General features: G+C 46.8%; 2 protein-coding genes across 2 annotated transcripts; one reads left to right on the top strand and one right to left on the bottom strand.

Moving 5' to 3' along the window:
- Positions 1-5,248: 5,248 nt before the first annotated feature.
- Positions 5,249-10,454, top strand: LOC133909322 (probable methyltransferase PMT26). The gene is made up of 9 exons (XM_062351702.1): positions 5,249-5,410; positions 5,913-7,037; positions 7,129-7,278; positions 7,599-7,869; positions 7,956-8,066; positions 8,547-8,721; positions 8,808-9,080; positions 9,418-9,612; positions 9,960-10,454. Exons 2-9 carry the CDS (start codon positions 6,030-6,032, stop codon positions 10,174-10,176), a joined length of 2,400 nt encoding a protein of 799 aa, XP_062207686.1. The 5' UTR covers positions 5,249-5,410; positions 5,913-6,029; the 3' UTR covers positions 10,177-10,454.
- Positions 10,455-12,060: 1,606 nt separating this feature from the next.
- Positions 12,061-14,660, bottom strand: LOC133909321 (gibberellin 20 oxidase 2-like). Its single transcript, XM_062351701.1, has 3 exons — positions 14,000-14,660; positions 13,559-13,880; positions 12,061-12,641 (listed from the first exon to the last, which is right to left on the bottom strand). The coding sequence occupies exons 1-3, from the start codon at positions 14,545-14,547 to the stop codon at positions 12,357-12,359; spliced, it is 1,155 nt and encodes a 384-aa protein (XP_062207685.1). The 5' UTR covers positions 14,548-14,660; the 3' UTR covers positions 12,061-12,356.
- Positions 14,661-17,988: the final 3,328 nt, after the last annotated feature.

Below are 17,988 nucleotides of genomic sequence, written 5' to 3'. Positions count from 1 at the left end.
TTGGCTCTGAAACTGTCAGAGGACTGAAGCTTGGTCAGAAATGCAGCCAATTGCCCATTCCTGATTAGTACGCACAGAGCGCGCACCTGTTTTCCCTGGACATCATCCTGCTCCGAGCTCAGCTATTGCTCTCGAACCAACGAGCCGCGGGACAAAACAGCTGGCCGCTCATGCCAGGACAACACCGCTTACTCTAATGGCGAGCCGGATAGCAACAAGCGGTGGCATCACTTTCGCCGAGGTCTCTAGTGACATGCTTGTCCGATCCGGCTAGGAGTTCTCCGAGCACGGTGCCTGTGCTCGCGTCACGATCACGGCGGCTATCTTGATCTGAGCCAGAGCGGTTTGTCGTCTAGGCCGTGGTTCTTTTCGCAGCTTTGTGGACCCTGGAATGCGGCGCCGAAGTGAGAGATGGGGCAAGAGCGGCGCCGAGTGGTTTTGCTTCTTGTTTGCTTTGGATAATATCTTCTGGTTTTGTAGCAAAAGATGAGGTTAGAGTCGTACTGAGTAGTCAACTTAAATAGTGAAGAAAAGCGTTGGGAGATAAGAAAGATGCGGCGCCAATTGATATTAGTATTCCTTTTAGAAAGATCCATTGGTTTATAAGTGCTTGCCAGTTAGAAAAGAAAAAGATTAATAAGGAGGAGAAAAATATCCTATCGGGTAAATCGCCACAAAATTCTTGCCTTCCATTCAGGTACATTAGGCCCATGCCATGGTCCGAGTGAGCAGTTTGAGTTTATGTGGGCCTTTTGCATTTGTTTTGGGCCTAGTTGCGGGCTGGAGAAATAATATAACCTATTACTGTGGTAGAGTCGTTTGTAGTCTTCTTATAGATGGGCACCATTTCTTTCACTTTTGGGCCATAATTACAACCGATGGCTAGATGCATCAGGTTGTGTCATCTGCAAAGCTTAGCTAGTATTAATTAGGGTGTAGTTATAGTTTAGATGTCTAAAAACTTAGCAACTATCCGTCTATGAATGATGGAGCTTCGATCTCTATACGACGATTGTCGTTATTTCTTCTTTCTCGCTATGTATTAATCGTCTTCTTGCTCGGGTTAGCATAATTTGCCCTCGTGTATCATCTGCATCCATCGTATCTGGCGACTCTTCAGTCGTTGGATCTATGCTCACCGACAGCCACTTCGCCAGACCGTCTCCGCTCACCCCCGTTTTTGCACCGCCCACCAATCCAATCATCCTTCACCGTCCATAATCAACAGTATCCTCACCGCTTCACCTCTATACCGGATTCTTCTGTAGGGTCGATCTCCCTCACTAGGACCTCTTATAAGCCCCCTCGCCTCACACACACAAATCACCCCTCTAACCCTCACCGACGGCCGCAATTCTTCGTTGGCTGATCGATCGATTTCGTTTTCAAGTGCATGATCGTTAGGCGGTGTATATTAAGTAGTGCAATTATGACTCGGATAATCTCAGGATTATACCTACTCGGAACCGAAATGGATTTCGTTTCGGGCATATTGCGTAGCTTGCACCACAGCAGTGAACAACTAAGAAGTAATATAGTAAACCTGTTGCAGAGTCCATGATGAAGCGCGTAAATAAGAACGAGATGTTTAGGGGTTTTCCTGTTGTTTATTTCGTCTACGGAGGGAAGTACTCAGTGCGTGTTTGGTTGGACGATAATGTTAGATAGAATATAGTTATTCATATTTTGTTGGATTAGATAATTTAATTTTTTGTTTTTTAGCTGTCGGGTGATAATTCCTAACAATGAATCCGAGATGTACCAGACGGTGGACGCGTTGATCAGTGTTTTTTTTTTGGGGGATCGGATGGACATAAGAGTGTGATGATTTATCCAGATTTAGACCTCTGATGGGATAAAGACAGTAGAGGGAGGTGGTATCAACAGCTTGGAGTGGCAACGCTGGTGTCCGAGAGAGCGTGACGATGGTGCTCGAAGAAGCCAGCAAGGAACCCGAACACTGTGACAAAGACTAAGTGTGCCGACGACTAAGATGATGACGCGCCAAGGGAGGCAACATCTGTCAGTCGGAGTGTCATGGCGTGTGGGGACTGCAATGTAGGGTGACGACAAGAGTCTCCAGTCGCCTGGACCATGCTTGGGAGGGCGTGACGGCGCTACGGAGGCACGGATCAGATGGCAACACTGCAGCTCAAAGGCGACATAGCGTCAACCCCGATACTCAGGCGGAGACACGCGTACTCGTGGAGGATGGGAGTGGGAGGAACTGCACGTGGTCAGCTTATCAGACAGAGGGCACGTGATGTGGTCGTGGCGGAGGCGTCCTGATTGGTGGAGGGGTGTCGACGGGCAAGGCAGACTGGAACATTTCCACGGCACTGTAGCAGCAGTGAACAATTCGCGTCACGGCAGCGATCGCATTACGGTAGCAATCGTGAACGGTACCAATGGAGTCTATGCCGATTTGAGTAGAGGCGTGGAGACGACAAACGAGGTAAATCGATATTGGATCGAAAAAACCAAAGAGAAACACGGATCAACGACCGATGAGAGAGAAAAACCCGATCAATAGATCGGAAAAAAAGATTCTCTAGAACGGCCGATCAACACGATCAGCGATGCGAACCTTAGGTACGGATGGCGTTGCCTCCGGTGAAGATCATGGAGATAGATTTCACTAAGGGTGCACGATGCGGAAGCTAGTGACGGCTAGGATTTATGATCTAAGATCAAAATCTAGACTTATGATACTATAAAAAAAACATGAGAAATAGTTAATATAGTCGATGTATTATATTAAGCTCGATATCCGAATATATAAGTACATATAGCTTATATATTAAATAGTCATAAAAATAAGATAAAAACTAATCATATACTATCATAATAACTAAATCCTTATATATCCTATATCATATACGTTAACAACTTTTATTGGTACCTTGATTTGGCTGGCTGGCGTGGCTCGAGACTTGGAGGTACTACTGCTGTACGCCACCATGCTCCATCTATTCGAGTGTTTTGGTTGGACCTGAGTGGCTTGTCCCGAGCATAGAGGATTCTACGTCAACACCGGCAACTGCTTTGCCAGAGTTGGCGAAAGTGAGTGCGTTGGTCAAGCTGAGCTCCGTGCATCGAAGCTGTGTAGAATACAGGAGCGGTTGTGGGGGTTGGTATATTTCCTCCGGTGGCCGTGGCCGTGGCCAGAATCGGATATACTCGCACTTTCGTGCCGTGGTCCGGCCCTACACGGAAAGTCGGGCTAAGGAGAGCCAAACCAAGCAACTGCCAACCTATGTGATTTGGTGATCGGACTACATGTGAAAGGGAATGCCATCGACGTGCTCGGTTGTGGAGTGCCCAACCTTCACGGTCAGGTACGTTCCAAGCAACTGAAACCTCGCACCTTTCTCTGTAATCTTCTGCACCTACCTAATATTCTCTATCTACCTAGCTCGTTTGTTTGATGCTCGCTGATCGGGACCTCGTGTCGCGCGGGCAAAGTGTTATGCCTTTTAGAATTAACCTGCTGCTCAAAAGAGTAGTCAACCGTCGATGTAGAGTATCAGGCCCGTTTGGTTCACAAGCTAACAATGTCAAAGCTTGACAAATGTTTTTCCAGCTGTCACACTTGTGGCAAATAAAATCAGTGTTATACTTTATGCTGTTTAATAGAATTTTACTATATTTTTCTAAGTCTTTATCATGTGATGCCACGTCAGCAAAGAAATCTTACCATAATCATAACTACAAACTAAACAGTTGGTTAAACTGATCAAACATGTTTAACTTTAAGCATGGCAAAATATGACTGTACATGCCTTTAGTCAACAGTCTCTCCTAAGGGAAACAGTCAACGACAGGATTCTAAAGATGGGTTGGCGAGTAGCAGCAGAGTGGCACACATTTGGAGCAGTTTGGCGCGCCCCAACTCGTTGGCGCGCGGAAGCAGTAGCCATCCACCATGGGGCGTGCACGCGACCGGGTCGGTTGGGCAGGCAGCATTAGCCATCAGTGAGCCAGCCGGGTGCGCTTACCCCCAACCGGCCCCACCGCCACCCACGCCCGGGCCCCAGGCCTCGTGACGCTCCCGTGGTCGGGTGCTCCAGGAGCCGATCGATCAGGCGCGGGCGGCGCGATGCCGGCCGACGCCAATCGGCACCGACACAGGCAAGGCGACGCGGCCGGTTCAGTGCGCCGCGGAGGAGTAGCTGCGCCGTGGGCCGGCACCGTCGGGAGGGGGCGGTGCAGTGGACGAGGCGCGCCGCGCCCGCACTATATCGTCTCAACTCTCAAGGAGTCTCTTTATGGATCAGAATTCAGCTGTAAAAGGATTTACGTTCGTTTTTTAATTATTTTTCTTTACAATCTATCACGAAATGATTTTTAAAGCTATTTTCTTTAGACAGATTTTTTGCATCTTTTCCTTCACGAATCCTTTCGAAATGAAACTGTAAAGATGAGAGAAAATAAAAAAACAAGAAAAAGGTATAATCAGAAAAAAAAACTAAATAGAAAATATAATTAGAGATGATGTTACCCCTACTCGGATAGGGCCTCAAGGGCCTTGGACTAAATATTTGCGTCCCACCCTTGGAACAAAGTTCGTTTTGCACCTTGGCACGTAAACTGTGTTCCCGTTCCTTCACGGAGGGTGTTCACTGCTCGTCAGTTGAAGAACCTATTTTCTAATCTAATCTTGTACCTGCACTAGCTCACAGTTCTCATTGCACCGGTGGGACTCTAATAGGCACAAGAGTGAAAATTCAGCAATTGGTTTGAGTAACATTGACAGAGTACATGAATGCCAGCCACATATGAGCATGGGACCGAAGAAGCAACTTCCGCTGTCCACACCGTAGGTACTCAATGCTATAGCATCCAAAGCCCCAAACTGAGATACTGAGTATGCGTGTATAGTAGTATATTCAGAATAAAAATGATTGAATATCTTATACTAGTTTACTAAGGGTCTAAGCGTTTTAAGTTTTAGCTAAAAAGTGTCATATAACCCATTACAAATGATGGATCACAAAAAATAAAAATTTAAATCGTGTCATGTGCATTCCGTAGTCACTGCATGCATTCGCCCCTGTGCATGTAGGGAAGCATGATTTTTCTGGATTTCGACGGGAATCAAACTATTTCTTAAAAAAAATCCCTACTATGTTATAAATTTTCCGACTAATCACTAAAAACACGAATAGGACATTTTAGTCAAATCTAACCCGTATGTACGGTCAGCGCCTCCCCATCTCCTTCGCTCACACACTACAGCAGCACTCCGGTGCTCCACTGCCCCTTCACTTGCGCTAGCTGTGTGCGCCTTTATAACGCGGGGAGGCCAGTGCAGGGGGCAGAGAGCCCAAGAACGCCTCGGCTCCTCGGCTCCTCGCTCCTCTTCGAGATCCGCGCGGGAGGCCACCTCCGCTGTTCCAATTCAGGCGAGGTACGCATCCACCGCCTCTGCATTCCCGCCGCGTTCTTTGCATCCGCTTGCAGACGCGGATCTAGCAAGCCTGTTGCTTCATTTCCGCCGATTAGCTAGATGATGGATTCGTACTTCTTTTTCTGGAGTCCACCGATGATTAACTCGCGTTTGCACCCATCTCCGAACCAGCTCAATCCACAGATCCAGCAGCGATTTGTGGAAGGGATAGAACTTATCAAATTTCGATGCTTTGATTATGTTTCAATGCACGCGCTTTCGTAGTTACCTTTCCATGTTTGTTCAGACAAGGAGGTTTCTTTCATTGCTCTTTCCACGTTTTCTTTTTCGGAAAGAGTTGCTGTAGTTGGAACGAAGAAGAAGCAAATAGCACAAAGAGCGGACCTTTTTTGCATTGTTTATCGGCGTTTCTTCGGTAGATCTAGTGTTTCCTTCTTTAGATCCAGTGATTGCTTTGAATCCGCAGCGATTTCAGTTCTTGACAAGGTGTGGTTTGCTCCAGGTGCGCGCGGCTGTAGTCTGAAGAAACAGACAAGTTGCGATTTTTGGGGTTCTTGGTCGAGCCGGTAGTTGGTACAGACAAACCGCGGGGGGGTTGGTACATGTGAGAGTGGTTTCGATGGCATTTGGCCGAGGTGCTAAGATGGATGGCCGGCGACCATCGTCGTCGTTGTCGTCGTCATTCTGCACGACCACCACGGTCGTCGTGTTTGTGGCGCTCTGCCTGGTCGGCGCATGGATGATGACATCGTCCACCGTCTTCCCGCTGGAGATATCTTCGAATAAGAAGTCGGAGGTGAGGAAACCGGCCCCAGCAGTTAACTTTGGTGCAGCAGAGGGGGCAGCATCTGGCAATGCTGGTGAAAGTTCTGAGAAATTTGAGGATACCGACAACAACGACAATGCAGTCCAAGAAGAGTCAAATAACAGGGATGCCCCTGAGGAAGAGAAGTATGCTGAGAACACGATGGAGAAGACGGAGGAGAAGACTGAAGAAAAGGAGCCAGAACCACCAAAAAAGGAGGAGACTAAGGACACGTTTGATGATGCAAATGGGAAATTGGAAGGGCGGTCAGATGATGTAAAGAAGGTCGATGATGAGGAGAAGAGCGAGGAAAAGAAAGATGATGAGATCACAAATGAGAAAGGTGATGATAAATCTGATGGTGAGAGGAAAGATGATCAAGAAGAAAAGTCTGAAGGTGATGCTAGTCAGGAGGAGCAGCCTCAAATAGAAGAGAAGGTGGAAGAAAGTGGAGAGAAGGAAGAGAGCTCAAAGTCTGACGAGGTATTTCCTGATGGAGCTCAATCAGAGCTTCTGAAGGAGTCAAATGCCCAAAACGGTTCATTCCCCACACAGGCTGCAGAGTCAAAGAGTGAGAAGGAAGTTCAAGCATCATCAAAGTCTTCAGGTGATGAGACGAGCTATAGCTGGAAACTATGTAATAGCAGTGACTCGACAGATTACATACCTTGCCTTGACAACGAGAAGGCTATCAAGAAGCTTCGAACTACCAAACATTATGAACATCGTGAGAGGCATTGCCCTGAGGAGCCTCCTACCTGCCTTGTTCCACTTCCAGAAGGATATAAACGCCAAATCGAGTGGCCGAAGAGCAGGGACAAGGTGATTCTGTCTATTCTTCATTTTACAACACCGACTAATCTTAACCTGTCCAAGATTTCTTTTGCTTATCACTAGTCGCACTATTTTGCAGGTATGGTACAGCAATGTTCCACACACCAAGCTTGCAGAGTACAAGGGGCACCAAAACTGGGTTAAAGTCTCCGGTGATTATCTATTGTTTCCTGGGGGTGGGACACAGTTCAAGAATGGTGCACTCCACTACATCGATACGATTCAGCAGGTAGGTTTATTGTCATTACCTTATTAGATGTCATCTCTAAGTCAAAACTGATATGCTTCATACTTTCAAGCATCAGCGATTGATTTGTTTTGTACTACTTCACATAAATAATCCTGAGGCAAATGCTTCTTATCAACAACAGACTTTCGTATTTATGCTTGCAAGACACCCCACTTAACAGCCAAAACTTGCCCTTTTTAGTAAACGTTTTATTTGGTTTTTTCAACAGTACCGAGCCATGATAGTGAAAATTTCATGTTGTCATGTTTGTTTACTTTCTTCTATCCATTTACAAATTTTGGTCAAACTGATCTGCACAGGCACTGCCTGATATTGCATGGGGCAAAAGAAGTCGTGTTATTCTAGATGTTGGCTGTGGGGTTGCCAGCTTTGGAGGCTACATGTTTGAAAGAGATGTGCTCACAATGTCTTTTGCTCCAAAAGATGAGCATGAAGCTCAAGTACAATTTGCACTAGAAAGAGGAATTCCTGCAATATCAGCTGTAATGGGCACCAAGAGACTTCCATATCCCAGCGGGGTCTTTGATGTCATTCATTGTGCTCGCTGCAGGGTCCCTTGGCACACTGAAGGTTTGTCTTGTTGGTAGCATGTCTTCCTTTCTTTTTATCAATTTGCTCTATAAGCCAATCTTGTTGTTGACTCTGGTTACTTTCAGGTGGCATGCTTTTGCTGGAATTGAACCGCCTGTTACGCCCTGGTGGTTACTTTGTCTGGTCTGCCACCCCTGTTTACCAAAAGCTTCCAGAAGATGTTGAGATTTGGAATGGTATTGTAGTAACTGCTTCCTCTAATTTCACCCAAACTGAATGAAGTTATGGCATCAATGTCCACATATCGAAAGAGCATATCATTTTGTAAGAACATTATATATCCAGCAGTAGGGTTGCTCGTAACTTGCTTTGTTACGGCAAAACAAAATACCTACAGCCTCCTAGCTCTAATAAGGTGTCCATGCTGAATAGTTATACCTAAGTTTTTTTTCAGAAACTAAAACACATAAAGAAAGGATCACCCTGTCGCTTGTAATGGAAGTTTAGTTACTCTTTATTTCCCTTTCCCTGTAGTGACTATTGGCAGCACAAATTCAGCTGCTGATGAGCGAGAACAGTGAATAATTTCTAAGCATTAGAGGCACCCAACTTCATGGATGGGCCAGACTTGCACTTTTTCGAATTTCGAAATACATGCTACGAGCCAACTGTGAATTTAATTCTCTGTCTAACACCCAATCGCTTACTCTTTTCAGCCATGTCCTCTCTGACAAAGTCCATGTGCTGGAAGATGGTCAGCAGGACAAAGGATAAGTTAAACCAAGTTGGTATGGCCATATATCAGAAGCCAACGGACAACAATTGCTATGAGAAAAGATCAGAAAACAACCCACCATTATGCAAGGAAACTGATGATGCAAATGCTGCTTGGTATGATTTCGGTTATTTGAGTAGACCATATTTTCAATGTGATGAAGTAGTTCTCTGCTTTGCTTACACAACCTTTTGATATGCAGGAATGTACCTTTGGAAGCATGCATGCACAAATTGCCTGTTGGCCCGACAGTTCGAGGATCAAAATGGCCAGAGTCATGGCCACAAAGGCTTGAGAAGACACCTTTTTGGATTGATGGTTCTCAAGTTGGAGTCTATGGAAAACCAGCAAATGAAGACTTCGAGGCAGACTACGCTCACTGGAAACGGGTTGTAAGTAAATCGTACGTGAATGGTATGGGAATCGACTGGTCCAAAGTAAGAAATGTCATGGACATGAGGGCTGTGTATGGAGGGTAAGTAAATGGTTTGCTTCCTTAGTTTCATGTCCAAGCTTTTTCTTTTGGTAATTCAGATTACGCTTTCTTACTATTGATCCAAGCTGGCACAGTGCTAGCAGAAAACATAATGGGCAAGTGGGCAACTTGTCCTTAAGTCCTTAAGCATTTTTTTTCCAATTAAGCTGGGGAAATGTAAATATATATATATATTTTTCTTGGTGATGCATTTGGATTTCAAAACCCACTCATTTTTACCCTGTTTTATTGAAGACTGTTGACAATGACAACAAGAAATGCATTTTGACACCTTATTGTTGTTTCTTATCGAACGCTTTACATTGCTGCATTGCAGTTTTGCTGCAGCTCTGAGGGACCAGAAGGTCTGGGTTATGAACATTGTGCCAATTGATTCACCGGACACTCTGCCCATCATTTATGAGCGTGGTTTGTTTGGTATGTACCATGACTGGTGCGAATCTTTCAGCACTTACCCAAGAACATATAACCTTCTGCACGCGGACCATCTGTTCTCAAAGCTCAAAAAGAGGTTAGTGTTTTGTGCTCTTCATGATTTCAGTTCTACATGCTTGACAATAGCTTAGCTTTATTCAAAGCAACCATTAAAGGATTTATGACCTTGACTGCAGCCCACATTTGTCTAGTTCATTGAATACTTTATTTTCACAGTTTAACTGACTGACCATTACTCTATCCTTCTGTGATATATACAATTGGAAGTTTGAAGTTCAAACTGACCTATGCAATGAGTTCAGCTAAAATTAGTAATCCTTTCATGTGTTTGTTGAGTTCGATGAGTTTGTTTGATATGCAGCTACAGCATGTTTGCATCTATTATACTTGTTACACAAATAACTTTGTGTTCTTTGTTTACAGATGCAAATTGTTGGCAGTTTTTGCCGAGGTTGACCGAGTATTGAGGCCGGAAGGCAAACTGATTGTGAGGGATAACGCAGAGACAATAACCGAATTGGAAAACATGGCGAAGTCCCTGCAGTGGGAGGTGCGCATGACTTACACCAAGGGTAATGAGGGCTTGCTCTGCGTTGAGAAGTCGATATGGCGGCCCAAGGAGGTTGAAGCAAGCATGTGAAATATATGTTGAAGAAAACTGTTACTGGTTAGGGTAAATTAGACGAATTTTAGCTCTAGATATGCTTATGATTCTTATTGGTGCTCAAAAGACAAGCTTTGGGCCTCCTTTATTACAAATTGTGGAGGAAAGAATGGAGGAATTAAATCCAAAGGAAAAATTCCTATAAGTGCCCTTTGGATGATAGGATTGGTGCAAAGGAATTTCATAGGATAAGAAGATTTCCTCCATATTTTGAAGGAATTCTAGCATGAGCTCTAACCACATGTTTCCAGTTCTTTCGAAAGTTCCAATGCATCTTTGCTCTTTCTCTTCCTTCTCTCTATTGCTAATGAACATCTAACTCCCAAATTTCCTGTACTTTTCCTGTGAAACATCCGGACACTATATATCCTGCGGTTTTTTATTCCATAGGAGTGAAGATGCTAGTTAACTTTAATCCTGCGTTTTCCAGACACTTCAATCCTATGTTTTGAGAATCCTGGGTTCCAAAGAGGACTTTGGTGTAATTGTAGAATAATTTGTGTTTTTTCTCGTATTTATTCTTTCTGAACTTGCACAACGTTGCTGCAAGATAGTACTAGAAATCATAGCTAAATGCAGTTCGTATGTGGAGGGCATCTGTTCTTTAACTAAGAAAACCTTCACTTGGTTGGATAGCAGTCCAACAATCCGGAACTCATGCTACATTTGAACTCTTCCATGAGGTCCCGCTCAACGGTGAACAGTGACATCTTGGTTGCTTCGATCGATGTTCTAATGAGGCTACGATGGTTATATTCTGCCCAGCAGTGTGACAGGTTACTGCACTCATGGGCACTGAATTTTAGTGGAGCAGCTGAAGCTACAGGGTTGTGCAAATTATCAACTGCTGCGAGAAAAAACTGAATGGGATCCCAAACTGAATCACTGGGAAAGGTACAAAAATGTTCAGGATGTGGCATGGTTGGAAGCGGTTGAACGCAGGGATCAAATTGCAGTCGGATGTTTTTGTTTCGTCTCTCAGGCATGGATATTTTGTAGGAGATTCTAGCTCACACGATTGCCACGTAGATCATTAATGTTTAATTACAAATTTAACAACTTGCAAGCCACGGTTTTGGGCTGCTCTGCATCCGCCGTCATGAGATAAATCTAGGAAGTAGGAACCGAGCTGTTCTATCTCGAAGGAAAGGGTTAAACTTTTAACTCCATTTCTGCACTTTGAGCTGAACCTCACACATCTCCGAATATAGCAGGTCTAGATAGACGAGAGCTTCAGTACAAGATCAAGTAAATCCAGGACCATAATTTTTTCTCTCTTGCCTTACAGAGAAAAACTGATATTTTTCTATAGAATCCGGATCCCCTTACGTCGACATTCTTCATCACTAATATGTGAGTCTAATCCTATCCTTCATCACTAATATGTGAGTCTAATCCCATACTTCAACGACAGGACGTGACGTCAGTGGATCCTTAGACCATGCCCAAGGGAATCTCTTCACGGGCAGATTCCCGTCGTGAAGGGATTCCCGTTCCCTTCAGCGTTCCCAACGGTTTCCCTTCACGGTTCCCTTCACGACGGGATTCCCAGGATCATTCCCTTCAGGACGGGATTCTCTCTCCGTTCCCTTCGCGATTCCCCTCGAAGGGAAGTTGTTGGAGATGAGAGGAAATAAAGGGAATGAGAACGAGGAAGAGAATCAGAAAAGAAACGAAATGAGGGAATATGGTTGGGGATAGTTTTATCCTCTCCTACGGGCCCACCAAACATTTGCCCCGCGTGCAGCAATCGCTACCAGACAAGGATCGCCCACGTGAGCCACGCGTGATCGCGTCCGTCCAGATTCGGAGATCTCATGAACGTACACGTACGTACAAACACGCAGCCGTCGATCGGAATTCGGAATCAGAGGAAATGCAGAAGGGAACCCACACGCTTGCTTATGTATGTATGATGTATGTATGTATGTATTTAGAAATGTACACTAGGCTGTCGACGCATCAGGCAAGCGCGCCAGCGTCCAAAAATGGGAAGGCGGCGTGGGGCCCGCCGGCCACGAGGCCGCCACCTCCCGCGCGCGCCCGCCGCACCTGGGCGTGGCTGATCCCCAGGCGGGCCCCGGCGAAATTCGCGCTACGAAGGAGATGGCGGCTTTGGCACGGCTCGGGGCTTGGAGTCCGGACGACACGAGGAGCTAGGTGCACGAGGTGGCCGTCTCCTGGGCTGGGCCGTGGGGGCAGCAGAGCCAGCGGCTGAAGGCGTCGAGGGTGCGGGTGTCGGCGCGGTAGTGGCGCTGCGTGAAGCGCATGAGGTCGCCCCAGGTGAAGTCCGGGTACTGCCGCGGGGAGGCGCCGGTGGGCGGCGGGCGCACAACGCGGTCCTCGCGCGGGCACAGGAAGAAGGCCAGCGACCGGCGCTCCTGCCGCCGGTTCACCACCGCGCGGTGCAGGCAGCTCTTGTACCGCCCGTTCGACAGCGCCTGCGCGCACAAGAATCAACCGGTCAGACATGCAGCTGCACAAAAAAAGAAGACTTTTCCTCGTTCGTTGTTGGAAGCAAAGTATTAATCGTTCGTGGCAACTTTAGTCAGGGCAACAAGCAACATGCAATCTAGAGCCATGTACAAAGCTTTCCGAAGCACAGGAACTCGTTTGTTGGGGTGCAATGCATCCGGCGGGCTAGGTATGGAAACCGAATGCATGATAGATGGGGTAGCGCCACCCGCAAAACAAGGGGCCGAGCTGGGGCCCCGGCATGCCGGATCGCGAGCAAAACCGCGACAAACGCAGCGGAAACGGCTAGAAAGCGGAGGACCCGACAGCCAAGTAGAAGCAGCTAGCAACCTGGCTGCCAGTGGTAACCCCGACCCAACCTTGTATTCCAGAGCGGCTGCCCGTGCGGCGCACAGCCACGGCACTGTGCGTCGCAGATAGGTGGAAGACCCGACCGGCTCCACCGCCGCTCCGGCTTCCAATCCCTTCCCGGACTCCCAGAGGTGGCACCAAAACCAGGAAAACGACGAGCGCGCGCACCTGGGCACGCCCCCCCCCCCCCCCCCCCGGAAAGCGCCACCGTCCAGGGGCGGCGTCGTATCGTATCCCACTCCCCTCCCCGCCGCAGCGCAAAGCTATACAAAACACCCTCTCACAACTCGCAAGCCTCCAACGGCAGAAACCAACAGCGAGCGAACCAACCCCGGACCACTCCTCTGTGTGTGTGTGTGTGTGTGTGTGTGTGTGTGGCCGCGGACGCGATCACCGAGATGGAACCAACTCGAATGCATGTCTACATTGCGTTACCACCGACGCAGCATGGCATGCCTACGTGTGCGTGGTGTGATCTGTCCAATAAGTTCTATCAGAAAACAGAGCAGGAAAAGAACAGAGGAGATGATACCATGAAGGTGTCGCCGATGTTGATGACCATGGCGCCAGGGACGGGGCGGACGGGGCGCCAGTCACCGTCGACGAGGACCTCGAGGCCGCCGACGTCATCCTGGAGGAGGATGGTGAGCGCGGTGGGGTCGCAGTGCGGGCCCGTGCCCAGCGTGCGCTCCGGCTCCGGGCACGGCGGGTAGTAGTTGCACCGCATGATGGAGCGGCTGTCCTTGAAGAACTCACGGTAGTAGCCGCGCTCCACGCCCAGGCTCAGTTCCAGCAGCTCCATGATCGTCAGCGACAGTTCCTTCATCTCCTCGCAGTACCTCTGGTACACCCGCCTGCCGTACGTACATACGTACATGGGGGTTAATACGTATTGGACTGGTCGATACGTTGTCGAATGCAATGTCAATATCCATGGACGAATAAGACGGTTAGTGATCATTTGTGTCGTTACCCCATTTGCTCGAAATCGTGGCCGAGGGTGCTGGTGATGTAGTCGACGACGACGGGTGAGGCGGCACCGTCGTGGAATCCGAAGGAGAGGGTCTCCTTCCAGGGGAGCTTGGATGAGAACCGGTCGGCGTGCGCGCTCGTGTACCCGGACACGGCGCCAGGGACACGCCGGGCGCGCTGCTTCTCGGCCAGCGGCAGCCGGAAAAAGTCGCTGGCGCCGTCCAGCGCGGCGCGCGCGAGGGCCGCGTCCACGCCGTGCCCCCACACCTGGAAGAACCCGTGGGTCGCGCACGCCGCGGCCACCTGCGCCGCCGCGGCGCGCAGCCCCGCGCCGTCGCCATTGCGCAGCACGCCCACGTCGACCACCGGCATGCCCAGCTCCGCGGCCAAGGTCGGCCGGGCGTCGGCGGGCGGCCACACGAATGGCGCCGGGATTTTGGGCTCCCGCCGCAGGTCGAACACGGCGGCGGCCTTGTCCTTTGCCGCGGGGAGGTCAATGCTGAGAGTGGGAGCGGAGAGGAGGAGAGGCGGTGCCTGGCTGGCGTCCATGGCCGCGGCTGCGATCTTGGATATGCTGCTCGCGTGAGGAAGATACGGCTCTTGCCGTTCCTGGGACACTGCGAGAGCTGCGAGTGTGCAGGGGAGCTGTCCGGCCCGGTGGGGTATTTGTAACAGGGGAGGGGGAGGGGAGTTCGCGAGCAACGACAAAGGCAAGGGAGGGAGAAAATATTTGGAGGGAAGTGGCCTCGTGTGGGGCGCACAACAGGGGAGCCCATGCCTTGGGGTCTTGTACTCTTGTTGGAGGCTGCGGCCCATATAAGGCCGAAAAGAACACCCTAAGCCATCCATTACCGGTGTTTGATTCGGATTACTTAGTAGTCAATCATTTTGATTTTTTACTTTTTATAATCGGATGATTCGCCTGAGATTTTTTAAAGACTTTTTTCTACTAATTTCCCCCACTGTGTTGGGTCTCGAAATTGACCCTACTATTTCTTGCGTACTAAACTACTATGTCAAAACTATTAAGGTTCTATTTGATAGAACTCTTAGATTAGTTTCTAAGTATAATTTATGGAAGCTTTGTCAAACAATAATTTTAAAAGAAACGTATGGTACGTATTAGCTGAATGTAAGCTGGGCTGTAGCCACATCACTGGGCTGTAGCCAGGGGCGAAGCTAGCGGCAAACTGATCGCAGTGCACCACTTCATTGTGCAACACATACAATTTTAAAATAAATGTATGGTACGTATTAGCTGAATGTAAGCTTCGCCACTGGCTACAGCCCAGTGATGTGATGAGCATGTCATATCACTTAACTATAGCTAGCGGAAGAACCATTTCTCCGACAAGAGGCTTCCATTCTCTCGCAGCATAATGACCTGACCATCAACATGTCCCTAAATTTCCATGGGACCAACATTTGGCATGACTGATTTCTCACCGCGCACAAAAATGGTCTCGTTTCCAAATACTACCTAACCATGTCTATAGGACAAAAATACTAATTATATGAGTATAAATAGGTGTCTCAATAAATTTCTTTCAAAATAAATAGTATTATCCTATTTTTATTACCTAACGCATTTAAAAATAAAGTGCAACACAAAATACAATGAAAACATAGAGATCAACCTAGAAGATCCGTCTGAACAAAACAAAAACTCAAAAAATTCAAAAACCAAACTTAAAGATCCAATAAAAGACGAGTCTCATGGTTAGAATTGAACACAAAGTTTAAAACTTGAGATGAAAGATTTTTTAAAAAAATTAAAGATAAGATCACCGATTGAAGAAATTCTATAAGTTGATAATGTAGAGGCAAGAGAGTTCAAGACTTATGAGTATACACTTGTATGTGATTTTTATACCTCTAGCAACAAGAAAAATAACTTTACAAGTTGCTAAAAATTCAGCCCTAAAACCAAAACAAAATTCACAATGAAACACAAAAAATTGCAAACTCGCAAGAGAACCAATAGAGAAAAACCAGAAGGAGAGGAATTTAAGCATATGCAAAAACATCATTACTCAAAGATATCAACCATATTTTAGACAGATTATAATTTTTTTAACTCAAAACTCTCACATAATACATAGGCTAAACACTCATTCTTCATCTCCTTTAAAACCTTAGCATTAGGTTTTCAAATGAGTGGCACAATATGCTCAAGTGGCTGGTTCCTCCTCTTTCATAGCCCTACATATCTATTTATAGGTTTAAAAAACTTAACCCTAAAGTTTCCTAGTTCTTTCAAAAATATCCCTCTTTGTAGTATATTACTATCTACCACTGAAGGTATTTTAGTCCATTTTTTCTCCATTCATCGAATGGCCACGACACCTTTATGACGTAGTTTTGCCTCGACGTAAGCTTCGTGATGGTGCCACATAATTCTCTAGTCCTCCCACGGTTTTAAGGCCAAACCGTGAAACCCTACCACACTTCTCAAAGCGTAACTAGCCGTCATTTGTTTCCACCTGAAATAAGCGCTCCGATGATGACACGTGTCCTCTGTCTTGCGATCTTGACCGCCAGTAAGTCTTTTCCGCTCCTGATCCCTTAAACCGCCTTGTCACTTGCACCGACATCCCTTTCGCTTGACTTTGTTAACATGTCATCTTCATCCTTAGTTTCATGCTTTGCTTTACTTTCATGTGTATAGTTAGGATCACCTTTGACCCCATCCGGTCCTCCTTGATCGTCCGACACTAAGCATCCGTTTAGCCCCGATCACCCGCCATCGACTATCAAGTTGCATCCGTCACATGCATACCATAAAACAAGCAAACACTTTTTTCCACACTCTAAAACATCTCTAGGTTAGCATAAAATCAAAAACTTCAACTTAAAACACATCCTGCAGAAAACGTGAACACCAGATGTTCTGATGTGTTCTGCTCTGAACATCGGACCATCCGATGAATATAACATTATCTGTTTCAGAAAATCTTTGCTCTCTGAAAGAAAAGATCCGGTGAAAACTTTCGATAATCTCATGTCCAGCATAGGATAATCCCAAACCATTCTTCTACAACCTCTCTGCAAATAAAAAGTCTAATGTATTATTCAGTATTAATAATCTTAACACCGTGCTATCCGGTATATATAATCAATCTTACCGTAAAAAATCTCCTCCCCGTAGTAAATACGGTTGGTCAGTCGATATGCAGGACTGCGTGCGTCGGGCAGGCGACGCTGGACGGCTGGAGTTGGTGTTCGGTGCGATGGCGTTTAGCATGCACGTACATGCATGCACGAGCGTGCAAGGTCTGGAGCACAGCAGCTGGGTATCGTGATTCGTGAACCCGACTCGGATGCGTCAGCGAATAAAGTGCAGATATTCATGCGAGATTTGTACAGTCCGCTCAACTGTGATATTCCTATAAAATCATATATGAAACATGATTTTCGCGTCTCAAATAAGCCCTAGATCGTGTGAGAAATAGTAGAACGAACACTTGTGTTTACGTATCATAATGGCACCTAGCGAAGCGAGTATGGTTAGGAGAGGAGCCATGAGTAAGCACTACTACACAGAGGCACAACTCTGACGGCTCGGAAATCTCATCTCATACTACAAAGATGCATGTCTCGGACCGCTCGCCTAATCTTGCAAGTGACAAATTAAAAGGTGGGGTTGGAGAAGAAGCTTACAGTGGCTACTATATTTTTTTACATATTATACTAGATGCGCACACTTAAAAAATCCGCTCTACCCCTCGCAAATTCCTGGCTCCGTCACTAAAAAATATTAAAAGTATGTGATGTGGGTTCAGTCCACGTTCTTCTGTATTTCGTTCCGTTTGTGTGCTGACACATAACAACACCAACTTACATATAACAGGTTGTATATGTATATGTGCGTTACTTTGTAATCGCAAAAAACACTAGTGCTGTTCTCTTTTGGGTGATAGGGGGATCGAGACTTAATTGAGGCAATACCTTCACATTGGAGAGCACTAGGTAAAAAAAGAAATCAAAAGT

Source organism: Phragmites australis, chromosome 2 (assembly GCF_958298935.1).
Source record: "Phragmites australis chromosome 2, lpPhrAust1.1, whole genome shotgun sequence".
Taxonomy (NCBI): Eukaryota; Viridiplantae; Streptophyta; class Magnoliopsida; order Poales; family Poaceae; genus Phragmites; species Phragmites australis.
The sequence above is the reverse complement of the archived record's forward strand: the minus strand, read 5'-3'. Positions and strand labels throughout refer to the sequence as shown.

Coding starts and splice junctions, on each gene's coding strand:
- LOC133909322 (XM_062351702.1), top strand. CDS start 6,030: ATGGCATTTGGCCGAGGTGCTAAGATGGATGGCCGGCGACCATCGTCG. Junction 8,067..8,546: donor AGATGTTGAGATTTGGAATG/GTATTGTAGTAA, acceptor TACTCTTTTCAG/CCATGTCCTCTCTGACAAAG. Junction 8,722..8,807: donor GATGATGCAAATGCTGCTTG/GTATGATTTCGG, acceptor TTTGATATGCAG/GAATGTACCTTTGGAAGCAT.
- LOC133909321 (XM_062351701.1), bottom strand. CDS start 14,547: ATGGACGCCAGCCAGGCACCGCCTCTCCTCCTCTCCGCTCCCACTCTC. Junction 13,881..13,999: donor CACGATTTCGAGCAAATGGG/GTAACGACACAA, acceptor TACGTACGGCAG/GCGGGTGTACCAGAGGTACT. Junction 12,642..13,558: donor ACATCGGCGACACCTTCATG/GTATCATCTCCT, acceptor TTGTGCGCGCAG/GCGCTGTCGAACGGGCGGTA.